Source organism: Delphinapterus leucas, chromosome 2, assembly GCF_059928025.1.
Source record: "Delphinapterus leucas isolate spDelLeu-1000000601 "Yukka" chromosome 2, BTC_Dleu_Yukka2, whole genome shotgun sequence".
Classification (NCBI taxonomy): Eukaryota; Metazoa; Chordata; class Mammalia; order Artiodactyla; family Monodontidae; genus Delphinapterus; species Delphinapterus leucas.
This window is the reverse complement of record NC_143130.1, coordinates 32,154,826-32,169,585: the sequence shown is the minus strand read 5'-3', so window position 1 is coordinate 32,169,585 and position 14,760 is coordinate 32,154,826. Positions and strand designations below refer to the sequence as shown.

General features: G+C 50.7%; 1 protein-coding gene across 1 annotated transcript in view; it reads right to left on the bottom strand.

Moving 5' to 3' along the window:
• The window catches only part of ADARB2 (adenosine deaminase RNA specific B2 (inactive)), a 364,216-nt gene that overhangs the window by 26,905 nt on the left and 322,551 nt on the right, over nt 1-14,760 (bottom strand). Inside the window, exon 4 of the mRNA XM_089906613.1 lies at nt 7,480-7,594. Within this exon, the coding sequence (XP_089762739.1) occupies nt 7,480-7,594 (115 nt within the window). The remainder of the gene's footprint in view (nt 1-7,479; nt 7,595-14,760) is intronic.

Sequence of the window (14,760 nt, the reverse complement as noted above, 5' to 3'; positions counted from 1 at the left end):
TTAGTGAAAACTCTTTCGCTCAAGGTGATGACACAGGTATGAGCCCCTGTGAGATGGGCACCCCCTCGCCTCCCCTCTCCCGACCCTTTCATCCGCAGGAGCTGCCTTCCTGCTCAACTTCCGCCCCGAGGTCCCTGACCTGGGACTGACCCAGCTCCACCTGCCTCAGCTCCAGGGACCGTCCTCTTTCCCAGGCTCCTGCTGGCGGGGTGTCCAGAGCCCTAAACCCTGGGGATTGCCAAGCCCAGCAGAGCAGGACACAGGACTGTTGAGAGGTGCCCTGAGCGGACCCGCAGGGAGGGGCCATGGTGCTGGAGGCCAAGCCATCGGCAAGAAGCCAGGACCCTGCTTTCCCCCGTTAAACCACGAGGCCTGGGTTTCCTTACAGTGACAGCCCCCACTTGGGAGGACACCAAGTGCTCCTCTGGGATGTACGTCCCAGCAAGGCCACCTGAGCAGGTGGATGAGTCTTGAAAATGTAAATATAGGGAAACTGGGTGAGAAAGGAGTATAAACCAGGACCCTAAGTGCATGTATCTGAAAATCAAAAGCACTTAAAAGTACAGCTTTACCCAGCTTCACATTTGCTCATTAATTAGTTCCGACCCTTCAGAATATTGTTGTACCTGCAGCCATGTGGGGTGTGGGGGTGATCCGAGCTGATTAAATTCTCGGCTAACGGACAGGACTGTGCCCAGCAACTTTGCTGATGCTTCTTCCTTCCTCCTGTCCTTCCTCCCTCCCTCTCTCCCTCCCTCCCTCCCTCCCTTCCTTCTTTCCTCCCTCCCTCTCTCCTCTTTCACAAGCAGGCGTGACCAGCATGTACAACCTGACACTCATGATTAGGAAGAATGTGGACTATTTTGTTGAATAAGACGACATGGTTTAAACACCCCAAAACAATCCCTGGCACAAAGACAAATAGTACGTATTAGTGTCTTCTTTTTATTCTTTCACTAACAAACTTAGCGTTATGTTTCCACTGGGGAAAAAAAAAAGATTGTAGTTTAAGAGATTGGAAAAAAAATGGGCTTAGTTTTATGGCCTCGAGATAAAATAGTGTTGGGTTTTTTTCCCCCGTGAAATCTTTTGGGCAATTAAATGCTGGGTTATGTCCTGATGATCATACAAAAGCAGAGCATTTGAGCAGCTTTGATGGGGGGATATGATCTCAAAAGAATGCAGCGCAAACTCTGTCTTCCTCCTTTCTTTATGTATTTCCTCACACGCACCTCCTTCCCGAGGAGGAACTAAGGCATTCCGTGGGGGAGTGGCCCAGGGTCAGGGCTCTGACCCATCGGCACCTGGTGATTTCTTCCAGACTAGACTACCGTTCATCTCTACACGAGTCGGGAGTGGGCTGTCTGGGCCTATTGTTATTTTCCCCTCTATTTTAAGGAGGGACATTTACCATAAACAAGTCAGCATGCGTGCTACGCGGGGTCAGTGGAAAATCTATCCTGCATTTTGTGGTTTAAACCTAGTAGTTTAAACCCCAGATTTTTTTTTTTTTTTTGCAGTACGCGGGCCCCTCACTGTTGTGGCCTCTCCCGTGGTGGAGCACAGGCTCCAGACGCACAGGCTCAGCGGCCATGGCTCACGGGCCCAGCCGCTCTGCGGCATGTGGGATCTTCCCGGACCGGGGCACGAACCTGTGTCCCTTGCATCGGCAGGTGGACTCTCAACCACTGTGCCACCAGGGAAGCCCTAAACCCCAGATTTAAAATCAATTGTCTATCACACTCCTTATTGTGGGGTACATCGGCCTCCATGGATCTTAATGCTTCTGAGCCTGTGTCCTGTGTCTCCACAGAGATGCTGCGTCAACTTCACGTTTCTCGGCAACCACTTAGCAATCATTATGATTAATTCCTTGGAATCCAGATGATAATTTCTCATTTCGTCACAGCCAGGGCTTCTGTTTAGGGTTGCTGTTCAGTTCATGTCCAGCTTATCTCCCTGTGCCCTACCGGGCATAAATAAAAGAGCCTGCTTTTAATTTTATGATCAAAGTAATTTCCAGTCACTCAGGGAGAAGATGGAAAGAAAGAGTTTTGGAATATGGGAAATAAAGTTCCTGAATCCCGCTTCTGCAAGGGCTCTGTGAAGATGGGCTTCCCCGAGTGCTCCTGGTGAACTGAAAGAAGTTTCACCCGTATTTAAACTGTCAGGATTTATCGAGTGCAAGTGGGAAAACAGTGTTTAAGTGCCCGTGCTTCTCAAACCAGAGCCCGGCATGGACCCTGCAAATGAGATTCTCCACCTCCCATGCTCACCTGAGCAAAACGCACGCAGCAACCACCTCCTACAACTCACGACTCAGAAAAGTTTGCTAAGGTTCCACTGCTGAGTTAATCTTCACGATTAACTTTACGATTTTCCCCAATAAGACAGGTCTGAACACTCTGCCCAGAGCATCTGGCGCTCTGGATGGGGTTGTTCTGGGCTGTGTTCTCTCCTGCCCGACTTCAAGGGACGTGCATTTCTTCAGGGCACTTATAAATCTCAGATGTTTGTGTATGTTTAAAGCTGCGCATTAACTTAAATGGGAAAGAGTGTTTGTACAAGCCAGAGCTTCTGCATACGTTTTGCAGGCCAGGCTAGCAAAAGACAGGTTTAAATGTAAACTTCTAAAAATATACACTAGGAAACTCTTTTTTTCTGGCTGTTTAATAACCTTAGAAATAAACAATTACATGGACAGATCTTCAGTATCACGCCCGGAGCAGCATCCAGAGGCAACCTGGGCAGGAAGGACAGGAATCTGCCGCCACATTTTAGCGCCGCCCCCCCAAGATGTGAGGGTCACCCAGACTCTTGGTCTTGGTGTCTGTACGTCTTAAATTCGACAATAAAGATTCCCACCTTTCCCACTTCTCGGGGTCGGAGCAATGAACTGATTAATGTATGTGAAAATGTTATCAAAATTATAAATTTCATATCAAATAAGAATCATTATTAACAGCCCCTCAAGAATCTCTTCCTCGTGGAAATGCCTGGAGCAGTCAGAGCCATCGCTTGACAACGGGCTCAATAATGTGGTCCAGGTTTGGGTTCGAGAGGGTGGTTTGCTTCTCCTCCCTTTCCAGACCCCATGGGAAGGAAAGGGTTCCAGAGGGAGCAGATCTGTGACTCTGGCGCGATGGAGGAGGGTGGCTTGACCTCCACAGTCTGCTGGAGAAGAAGCCCTGGGGGTGCAGAGGAGTGAAATGCAGAGGCTGGAAAGGGGTCCCAAGTTCCAGCACAGACCAGCTGCTGCAGGGGCTACTCGTGTCCCAGAGAAATCGTGATGCCCCAAGTCGGGGCCAAGGGCAGGCGAGAGCCTGCATCCCAGATAGGACTCATCAAGTTACATTTTAATTAAATGGCTGCCCCACTGGGCCAACCTCCCAAGAACACAGAGTAAAAGGTAGATTAACAACAAGGAAGGAAGGTAAAAGCCTGGGGATTAACTCAGAATATTAAAAATTTGACAAAAATGTGAATGAAGGAAAGAATTTAACAAATAAATGATATAAGGAAAAACTGCACAAATAAACAGCTTAAATATGTCAGGGAAGGACTTCCCTGGTGGCACAGTGGTTAAGACTCTGTGCTCCCAATGCAGGGGGCCTGGGTTCGATCTCTGGTCAGGGAACTAGAACCCACATGACACAACTAAGAGTTCGCATGCCACAACTAAGGAGCCGGCGAGCCGCAACTAAGGAGCAGACCTGCCACAGCTAAGGCCCGGCGCAATCAAAAAGAAAAAAATGTCAGGGAAGGTGACTGGCTGACATCCGCACAGTCTTATGAAATTATGTAGCATTCAAGTAAAAAAGCCCCTTCCCTTCTGTGGGCAGCGGTGGGGCGACCACTGCAACTGAATGTGTCAGACAGGATGTTTCTAGTCAGAGATACTAGATAAGAGATCATAGAAAAAACCCTTGAAAATACCGAGGGCAAGTCAGCTTGAGCTCAGCATCCCCCAGCAAACACTTCCAGGAGCAAGAGAACCAAGTCAAGACACTTAGGGAGACGTGGACATTCAGTTTCTCTCCTGTGCATTTTAATGGTGCTTCTAGAGACAGAAAGAGGACGGCGTGGATGCTGGGGATGGTGGTCCAGGCGGGAGGCGTGGGGTCCCCTTGGCCGGCTGGGCAGAGGCTCCAGCAGTGGGGGAAGCCGGTTTGCGCCGTGGGTGAGAAGGCTTGGAGGTCACGTGACCTCCCAAAGCCGTTTAAGAAAGCCTAGCTGCTGAACCAGCCTTCAGTGTGATGTGGTTTGAGCTGGTGGTGGGGGCCAGGAGGACAGATGTGACCCCATGGGAGGACGTGCTCTTTCTGCAGAGACTTTCCCGCCACTGAGAGCTGCGTGCTTCCAGGAAACCACCTGGCTCTGCTATGCAATTTACAGTGTCCTGAGCGGTGGATGCTGCCCAGGGGTTTCAACTCTTGGACTCACGGCACAGGGGAAATAGAGAAAGTAGTTATGGTACAGAACAGAGTATAAACGTCATTGGTGATGACAGTATAAAAATACGTTCATCGTGCAGAGAAGTCAGCTAGGAAAGACGAGGGTGACGGCCGCCATCCCTGATTTACAGAACAGGAAGTGAAGATGCACCATCGAAACTTGGCAGGGTGAGCATACACTTAAAACAAAGGTTTAAGTGTATACTATAGATACAATAACGAAAAATAAAATATCTAATTTTAATAGTGCGAATCGATGTTTAGAATAGAAAATCTAGTATAGTATTCAGAGTCACAAGAACAAAAATTTAAAATGATTAAAATGTCTGCTTCTGAGTTTGCTCGGGGCCAAGGGTAGGGTGGAGATACAGCTTGTTATTCGTAAGTTCTCTTCTGTTTGAGTTCTTACCAATGGCTGCAGTATTTTCATAAAGTAAAAGCTGTTCTGTTCATAAGTATGTATTTTTGCTATCACATTTCTCAGAACGGTTACAAAATGGTCTTAGGCTCATTCATGAGAAGGACCCTACGTGAGCTACTTGATGTGTATGAATTGGCTTCCCACCTAAAAATGAAGGGACAACGAGTCATGTTTTATTTCAAGATAAGTTTAATTTTATAACATTGTGATATATATTATCAAAACTAGAATAAGACACATCACTCCCCTCTTAGAGTTTCTTAGGTATTTGCTTGAATAACTGAACAAGAATTAAGATTAGGGCTTCCCTGGTGGCACAGTGGTTAAGAGTCCGCCTGCCGATGCGGGGGACACGGGTTCATGCCCCGGTCCGGGAGGATACCACATGCCGCGGAGCGGCTGGGCCCGTGAGCCATGGCCGCTGAGCCTGCGCGTCTGGAGCCTGTGCTCCGCAACGGGAGAGGCCACAACAGTGAGAGGCCCGTGTACCGCAGAAAAAAAAAAAAAAAAAAAGAATTAAGGTTAAATCGCCCATCAACTTTAAGTAAGTGAATATTTGAAAGTATTTCTATTAGTAATTTTGCACAATCCTCCCTAATCTCTTTTTAATCAACACGTTTATTAAATCTTCTCTTTATAACAGGAAAGTAAATTTCAGCAATTTACCCTTCCATGTTCATAAATTACTAATCACCGTAGGTTTACCTTGTAAAGTCTCACTTTCACGTAATACATTTACTTCCTTTAGATAAATTGCCTGAACGTAAAGCAGTGTATTAAGTATCATTTCCCCACCGGTCTTTGTGAAACATCACTGCTTTCCAAGGGAAGCCTGAGAGTAGCTTTCCAGATTTTCTGGAATTGAATTTCCCAGAAAAGTGGAAAGGTGTTGGACAATCACAGCTATAGAGCTGGGAAGTATTGAAAAACTACTCACTAATCCTACTGATGTATGCGTTTGGGGTTGGAGTACATTGCACAACAAAGAAGAAATGTTGGTTGGTGCCTTTGCCCCCTCCCTCCCCCCATCCTTCCTTCTCTCCTTCCCATTCATCACTCAGCCCAAGCTAATTTAAACTATGTTATCCTGGAATCTGTGCAGAGAAATGCACGTGACACTCCAAATCTTAAAATTTGCCAAAGTCTGTGGCTGTGATCCTCCAGCCCTGCACGTAACTTCTTTTCACATCGTATCTAAACTCTAAGAGTCAGGAAGGCAGCGCTGTATCTGTTTTGTTCTCTGCTGTTTGCCCAGAAGCCAGGAGGGTCTGCGGCCGCGGCAGATGCCCAGTCATAATCTACGGAGGACACAGACCTGGCACGTCTCTCTAAATGCTGTATGTACACGAGCACACTTAACCTTCCAATGACCCCCAGGTAGGTTTGACCATCACCCCCTTTTAAAGGTGGGGAACCGAGTCCCAAAGAGGCCAGCTGGCCTGGTCACAGCGCTAGTCACAGGAGTTGCTGGGTTCAACCCTGGGTGCCACCCCACTGGGTCCTGGTTACCATGTCCCCGGGGGGGGCCGTGTCTGTCCTCCGCACCCTTTACGTGTGCAAAGTGGAGCCCGCATCCGGTTAGTGGCTGCTGTGGCTACGTGGATGGAGCGCCACCTCCAGCAGTCGTGGTCTGAACTGAGGGGGCTCTTAGCCCTCAATTTGGGACATTTCTTATTCTACAAAGGGGCAGGTGTTACCAAATGTGAGTGGATCGGGCGGGATGCCTGCCACCAAATTCAACAGTATCATTGATGGAACAGAATTGCCTTTGACTTAGACCATTATAGAGTAATTTTTACATTTCAAAGTTTTTCATGTACTTTATCCTAGGCACCAAGTTACATTGTGAGGAGGCATTTTAATTTCCATTTTACTAAGATGCCCAAAGTGGAAGGGTTAAGTCATATGTCCTGACCCCAGTGGCCTTGCACTTGACACTGCAGGAGCCCCCGGGCATCCAGAATGAGGGGGAAAATGGGCCGGTCGTCTGGCTGTTAGTCGACTTCTAACATCCATATTTTTGGACATCAGGTAGATGGTCTCTTCAAGTCTTAGACTTGGTCTACACTGGCAGAGAAAGTGTGTGTCTTTGAAACCTAACTAGCCCAAAAGTCAATTATTTGTTTTCAATAATCATTCTCTGGTAGGTCATTACCAGTTCGCTCCAAACTTTGGAACTAGAAACAGTTGAATTCAAATAACCACCTAGCTATTTATTAGTAGTAGGTTAGTAGTGAGGTGTTTTCACCAAAAGTGACAGCTTAAAATTAAGCATCACTTTCTCCCAAACTGGCTTGTAAGAGCGGCCACGACCTTGATGGTTGGATGGACTGTTTCCTGCCCGTTCTGTCATCCTGAGAAGGGGACTCCATTAGTGAGCAGTTAGGGGTGGGGGCAGGAAGGAGTGTGTTCAGTCCTCTGTGTGTGTGGAGGCGGCTTTGGGGCAGCTGGTCATCTACTTTGTCACTGAGTCTGGGTCCTATCTCTGCTTTTCTTTCCGTGTCTTCGTGGGAAAGAGAGTCCTGGTTCCCAAGCTCGAGCCCACGCTAGCCTACGCTCCTTCCTGGTGGGTGAGGTGCCTGAGGGGAAAGCAAGAGGCATTACCTTGGGTCATGACGATCCCGGCCAGCGCCTTGTGGCGGGCGTGCGCTGACGCCAGGCCCACGGCCAACTCGTGGAACTTCTGCGTGACCAGCTGGGACACCGTGTCGGCGAATTCCTGAAAGACACAAGCAGCAGGCCTCTGTGACGGCTGCGCCGCTGCCATGTCCTCCCTCCTCCAAGCTGCGACCCCATGGGCGTCTGAGGTCCCCCTGCCCTGCGGCGCCCTGCCACCCAGGCACCGTGGCCCCCCAGGCCTTGGGACACCAAATCTGAAGCCTTGATTCTGAGATTCAGCCCCCGGCGTGGCCCCTGGGCACAAGCCCCTGAGCCTATGCAGAACCTTCGGGTGCGGGGACCGTCCCCTACATCCCTCCCTGCCTTGCAGAGGCTTTGCACACACACATTGAGCAATCGGTTCCCACTTTCTCCTCCGTGTCACAGAACCAATTCTAACCCCGCCCCCCGTGTCCAGGGACCGCTCCCCACAGCTCCTCCACAGCCTGCTCCTTTCAAGTTTCTGCACATGTGCATGTGTACAAACACACACACACAGATACACACTCGTGCATGCACGGTACACACGTGCACATACACATACACAGAGAGAGACCCATGCACGTGGCACACATACCCATGCACACCTGTGTGTACACGCATACACATATGCACGTATACATTCAGACATCGCAGCCACACACGGGCACACACATGCCACACACACACATGCAAAGATACATGGGATGTGTACACGCACACAAACACCAAGGTGATGTAATCCCGGTTGTGGAGTTTTCTGAAATGACCAGTGTTTCTACAACAGTGGCACATGTGAGACTTGGCAGGCCCGTGTTCCCCAGAGAGCTAGGCTGTCGACTCCTGCCTTGCTCCTGGTCCCGCGGCTGAAGCACCTGCAGTGGCCCCATCACCGCTTTTCAGTCGACTTTCACAGGCTTGGAGTCGGAGACCCCGGTGTGCGTCCACGTGGGCCCGGTTTCATATCCTCTGACCTCGCACGGGGGTTGTGGGTGCGGAAGGCAGGGGCCCCATCCATCTGGAGGATCGGGCCACTTCTGCCGGTGTGAGCACGGGACCATCCCCCTCACCCGCTGTTCCCCCTGGCAGGGTGGTCCAGCATCCGCGGGCTGCGCCGTGGGGCGTCTCCGTCTTTCGCTCTGGAATCGAGTTCTGGCGCCTCCGTGTCGCCTTCCGTCCCCAGGAGGCGAGGGCGGAGCTGGTGCCCTTTCCTCCTTCAGTAACTTTCCAGGCGCTTCCCCACACCTTCAATGGTCCTTTCCCTTCTTTTTAAAATGAAGTTTCTGAACGTGCAGGAGGTGATGAGACCGACAACATGACAGAGGAGACATCTATCTCATCCCTTTGTGTCCATTGGACGGGGCCCTGTGGGGCCTCAGAACAGGACGCCCCAAACCACTGAACACGACATAAATTACACAAAAGCCGGCTTCGTGCGGAAACCCAGAGGCCAGTGCGCTTCGCTCAGGGACGCAGAGCAGACCCGGTGCTAGCACCGCCTTCTTGCTGTCCCCGCTTCGGCCTGCAGGGAGGTGCTTCTCACTACTGAAGCCACGTCTCTGCCAGGATGTGGCCGGGATGGCAGGGATGGGATGTCAACCCAGCAGCCTTGGCTCAGACCCTCCTCTCGAAGCCCCACTCCCTGCTTCTGGGGAAGTGGCTCTCTCTCCTGCGGAGCTTCAGCGGGACCAGCCCGCCTACAGGGAGTCGGGGCTGAGCACTGTTCGTGAGGAGGCGCGTTACCAGGCGGCTTCATCCTGGGTGCCTGGCGCCCTGGTGGAGCCATTCCAGGAGAAGTTGACGCAGAACAAATCAGAGCTTGTTCCTGACTCTCGTGGTGGGTCCCTCCCCTCCCTCCGCCTGGCGAGGCGGGTGGGGCAGCGGACGGAGGTGGGTTGGGTTGTCCAGTCTCTCCAAGGGTGATGAGGACCTCTGCTAGTGGACATGACCTCGGACCCAGCAAACCTCCCGTGAAAGGGCTGCAACCCCAAGGGGGGCCCGGGGTTGGGGGGCTGCCCCACCGGCCGGTCAGGCCCCTGGTCTGTCCCAGCAGGCCTGACCCTGGGGTTGGGCTCCTGGCCTGCAACTAGTCCATTGTGCCCCATCTCTTAAAACCGTCCTCGGCTGAGGACATTGCTTTCCGTCACCACAGCCCTCGGTGTGGAGCTGGTGCCAGAACCCCGTGCAGCGTCTCTTTGGGGCTTTGTCTGTATTTTGTGCTTCCCCAGCAGCTCCATGTTTTTAATGACGGAGCCCCAACTCCATGTACATTTGAGGTAGGGGTGTGGCTTGTACGCATCTCACACTTTCTTTGTCCTGCCGTGGACGTGTGGTCCCGCATGTGTCAGTGATGACGCACATTTCGGATGGAGGACTGTGTGCACCCACGACCTTTTCAGGGATGGCAGAACACACACACTGGTTGGTGGGAGGGTAGACATTTCAGGAAAAAACTAGTGATGTTTCTTCACCCGTCGTTCTGGTTATTTTCTGACTCTAACATGCTGTCTCCGTCGGCTGAGCTGCCACCACCAGCACCACTGGCCCCGTGCCCTTGAGGGCTTCCCTGGTGCCCCACCTGGGCCCAGGTTGAGGGGACCATGGCTAAGTACCAGAGCTGCCCGCCTCCACCTCTGAACCACCCATGCTCCATCAAGACCTTTTTTTTTAAACATCTCCTCCCCTTTAATCCTTTTTTCTTTATCCTTTTTTTTAGGGGTCTTGACATTTATGTTAAGCATGTTTCTCAGTTAACATTTTATAAAGGTGAATTGAAAAAGAAAAAAGCAAAGATTTCTTTAACTTTTCTTACTTTGGGTGAAGGACAATCTAATTAAGATGTAGAGGGGTATTTAGCTGGTTAAAATTTATCTCTGGTAATTAACCAGTATTACTTCCTAGGACTGCTTTGAAAAGTCTTGCTTATAGGGAATTTTATGGAATGTTTATATATTGAACTACGACCCTTAGCTTTTCTGGGTTTAAAAGTCAAAGGAAGAGAATCACGAATAACCATCTCCATTGGAAAAAGAGCATCTCCTCTATTACAGGGACCCGAGTTGTCTCTTTACAGACCTTCTGGAGTCTTTGGGAAATGAACAGTTTTTGGTTTTGGAAAAGGCTGGAGAAACGCAGTCTGCGAGCTTTTCTGCTCCGAGGCCCCCTTTCCCCCCACAAAGCCCGCCCCTCCCCTGCCTCTCCCCGGCACCCCATCTACTGCACCACAGCTATTTTCAGTGATTGGCTTTAATTAAATCACATACATGATTATAGCTCTATGTAGTTCTTCATAGTTGGATTTGTGTATGTAAGTGACGTTGTCATTGATTACATGGGGTGTTAGAAGCCAGGTGGAAACTCGGAATTCACGTAGGGAGACGCAAACCTACCGTCTAATTTAACAGTAGGAATTTTTTATGTTTTAATCACTTGGGATTTAATATATACAGTCAACTTTGGTTACTGTGAACCCAACTAATCAAACCCTGAGATAATTTGATTTTTCCCCACCTGGCACTTGGTTTATCATAGAAGCAGCTAAATGCTCAAAAGCAAGCTTGCATCGAGAATTATTTTTATAAATTCAAATTCCAGGACACGTCTGCAGGCTGTGTGGAGTTCCTTCGGTCTCCTAGGGTGGAGACGTGCATCCCAGCTAACAGCAAACTACTTAAAGCATATTTTTTGAGCGCCCAGGCCGAGCAGTCCTGCATCACTGCTTTCTGGTCTAGTCCATCCTGGGTGGGAGAGGAGGGATCCTACAAAGATCCCACATCTGGCTTAGGTCAGCCCTTGGGCACAAGCACAGTGAGAGTCGTGGTGGTGAAGCCCCCCCTGGAAATCTCAGGGTGGGTGGTCTGCCCATCAGGACAGTGAACAGGGGAGGGCCTGGGTGGGGCAGGAGAGGCTGGACCTGGGGACAGTTGAGAAGCCGGCTTTGTTATATCGAAAGCCCTACGCAGGGAGTCTCTAAAGATGCACTCCAAAAGTCCCGAATGAAGTGTCATTTGCAACATAAATTCTTTGTTAAATATGAAAAAGAGAGACATCCAGTTGTACTCATTACTGCTGGTGATTTAGGGATTTAGAAAATGCCTCTGAAGGTCCCCTGGTGGCAGGAGAGCATTATTGTGTCTTCCGCAAGTTGGTCACGGCCTCTCTGAGCACTTCAGGGGCGGGGAAGTGTGATCCCCTGAAGGCCCCTCCCCCTGGAGGCCTCAGGACCCTGCCCCAGCTTTTCTCAGGGCAGGAACAGGTGGAGTAGTTGGGACTGGGGGCCGTAGAATCTGCAGTGCTGCCCCAAGTCCCCGCAGGGGCCCGATGAGCCTTGGTCTGAAATTGGTCAATGCTGTTCATGCAGAAATTGGCACAGGCTGGACATTTGGACCAGAAACGATCAGAGGAGTCAGGATCTGGCTTCTGGTTAAATCACGGTGATGATCAAGTGCTTCTGCTTCCGAAGGTTAAGTGGGGAGGTTGGCCCTGCACTTAACGAGCTGTGTGTTACTGTACTTAACGAAAAACAGGAACGCAAGCCTACCCAGGCTTCGGCGTGCTGTGGTCCGCACGCTGCCTGTCGGCCCAATTACCACGGCAAATTAACAGCATTATTTAAATAGGAAAACAAACTTTAAATAGGAACACCAAAAGACTCAAACTCTACTCATTTCCAACACTAATATTTTGAAAGGCTTAAGTAAATAAAATGTGTTCAGATTTGCAGTAGCAGTCCTCAGGGTAAAATTGACATTCAGCCAAAGTGGTGAGGATATTAAAATCGATAGATTATGAGGGAGAGAGCCGTCAGTAAATATTTTCCTGTTGAAATCCCGTCTTTGGGTTTATAGTGCTGAAATATCAGAAAGGTTAGATTTGCATATGGGCGGGGCCAGGCGGGACCTGGGACACCCCGTGCCCTTCCTGTCAACCTTGTCTGCAGCACACGATGGTGGGCGGGCTCCCTGGAAGTGGGCATGCCGGGGGCCTAGGGAGTGGGGCCATGTGCCCCCGCTCTTGGGACTCGTCCTCCATAGAGCACGGCCAACTTGTGCTCCTTCTTGGCCGTCCACGCGGCCAGAACCGGGAAGGCAGGAGAAACGCTGGCAGGATGGTCATCCGGCCGCCGGACAGCGGTACGCAGCTCAGAGGGATCCCAGTGAATAGGAGAGGATCTTCCCCACCTTCCATCTCAATACTCCTTCGTGTGTCCGGGGAAAAGCGCATCTCCAGGTCTTGGTAATGACTCCTGTTTGTTGACAATGGCAATAAAGCCTCAATCAATTTCAAAGTCAGGGACAGGTGAACACGTGTCCCACTAAATAACTCAAGTTACCTGACTACTCAATTTTTCTATATCTCAAATTACTGAGAGGCCAATAACAAATTTGAAGGAAGGCATGAAAGATGGAAGCCCTTTACCCCCCCTTCCATGGCATCATGGGAAAAGCTCTGAACTGGCATCAGAGGACAGGCTTGAGTTCCTTCACACCCTCTCTGAATTGTTCAACCACCACCGGGCAGTTAGCATCTCTGAGCCCTCGGTCTCCTTTCTGTAAAAGAGGCACTGTAAGAATTACCTGTGAAGTCCATGATCCTGAATCTCAGCAGGGAGACCCAGGCCTGCAGCATCCGCCTAGAACACTTCTGGATGACGTTTTCTTTCCAATGTTGCCAGAAGTAGTTGCTCCATGGGCACCAGGGGCTGCGTGGAGGCGGAAGTACACGGAGGCTGGAGGACCTCTTCAGGGTTGGCCCCCGCCTGTCGTGGGCAACAGGGAGGTAACTGCACGACACTGCCCCTCAGTGTCCTGTGGCTGTTCCCAGCTCTGGTGTTTCAGTGGGACGGCCCCGAGCCTAGGAGGTGCGCATTCTGGCAGACAGTGTTTTCCAAAGATGGCTGCGCCCTTGTCTCCCACGCTGCTGGCTCTTCTCACCAGTGATCTCCACCTGCCACCTGCCTCCTATCCAGTAGGCTGCGGGTCCTCTCCTCGGAGATGTCTCACCCGCGGAGTGAGAGGGACGGTGGACTGTGAACGCACGCATCTGTGTCTGGGTCCTGGATGTGACCTCTCGGGATGCAGCTGGGCATAGCCCCATGGAGAGGCCGCGGGTGAGCTTCCCCGGGGGGGGGGGTCCTCAGCCCGCAGTGACCTGTGGAGCACAGCCCAAATGACAGCCCAAGAGCAAGACGCACGATGGTGTGGTTTAGAGCTGTTGGGTTTGGTGTGGTTTGTGACACAACGACAGCGCCTAAAGCAGATGTGGCGAAGGTGCTGCTAGACCGTGATGGGCAGTTTGGCAGAGGGCTTGGATCAGGCCACTCCTGGCGTTGCTACCTAACTGCAGCCTGACTTTGCGTACCTTATTTGGCCTGGACGTTCTCACCTCTCCAACAGGAATAGTACCTGGGTCATGGGATTTTTATGGGGTGAAATGAGAGCCCAGAAGTAGATGCTGAAAATAGTACCTGGTACTGAAAACTCAGTGTCGAATCCGCCAGCATTAAGTGTTTTGTTATTATCGTCCAAACTGTGTGTACACAGTGCTTCCGCCAGACGGTACAGAGATACCTCTCGGCTCTTCTCTGCACCACTGTCTGCTCAGCACGAAGCTGTTTAAAGTTCACGTTTGATGCCATCAGGCAGTGTTGAGCGGTGTCTGTTGAGATCACCGTTCCAGAAACACTTCTCATGTGCCGAGTGGCTTCCCTGGGCCATCGCTCCCCGCCCGCCTGGCCAACCCTGAGCCCTCGGTGCACCATCTGCCGGGCAGGCTTTCCAAGAGCCCGGGTCACAGGTGAACAATGAGGAACTGGGAAAGCTGCGCGTTGACTTAATCTAAACCCCTGGGCATGGATGCTGTGTGTATTTTGGATCCAAGTCCAATCTTAAGGAGAAATCACATACACGTCAATGTTTCATGCAGTCATTTTTTAGTGAAATCACGACAATTTGGGGTGAGGAGTTGCTCACCAGTTAAATTATTCGCTTGCCCTTTTATCAGCTTTAAATTTGTTATTATTGTTCAATCTGGAAGACAGTCCCTTTAGTGACAGTGCATTTGGACATTAATGTTTGGAGCCAGGTGGACCCGCACTGCAGGCTACCCGGCTTATCCACTCATTTTTCGGACTTCAGTCCACCCTGATTTCATCCTCGGGCCACAGTGTTCTGTGGTTGGTCACTGATGAACATCACGCTCACGAGCCTGACACCCGAGGACCAGAGCCCCGTCTCTGTCACCCTGGCA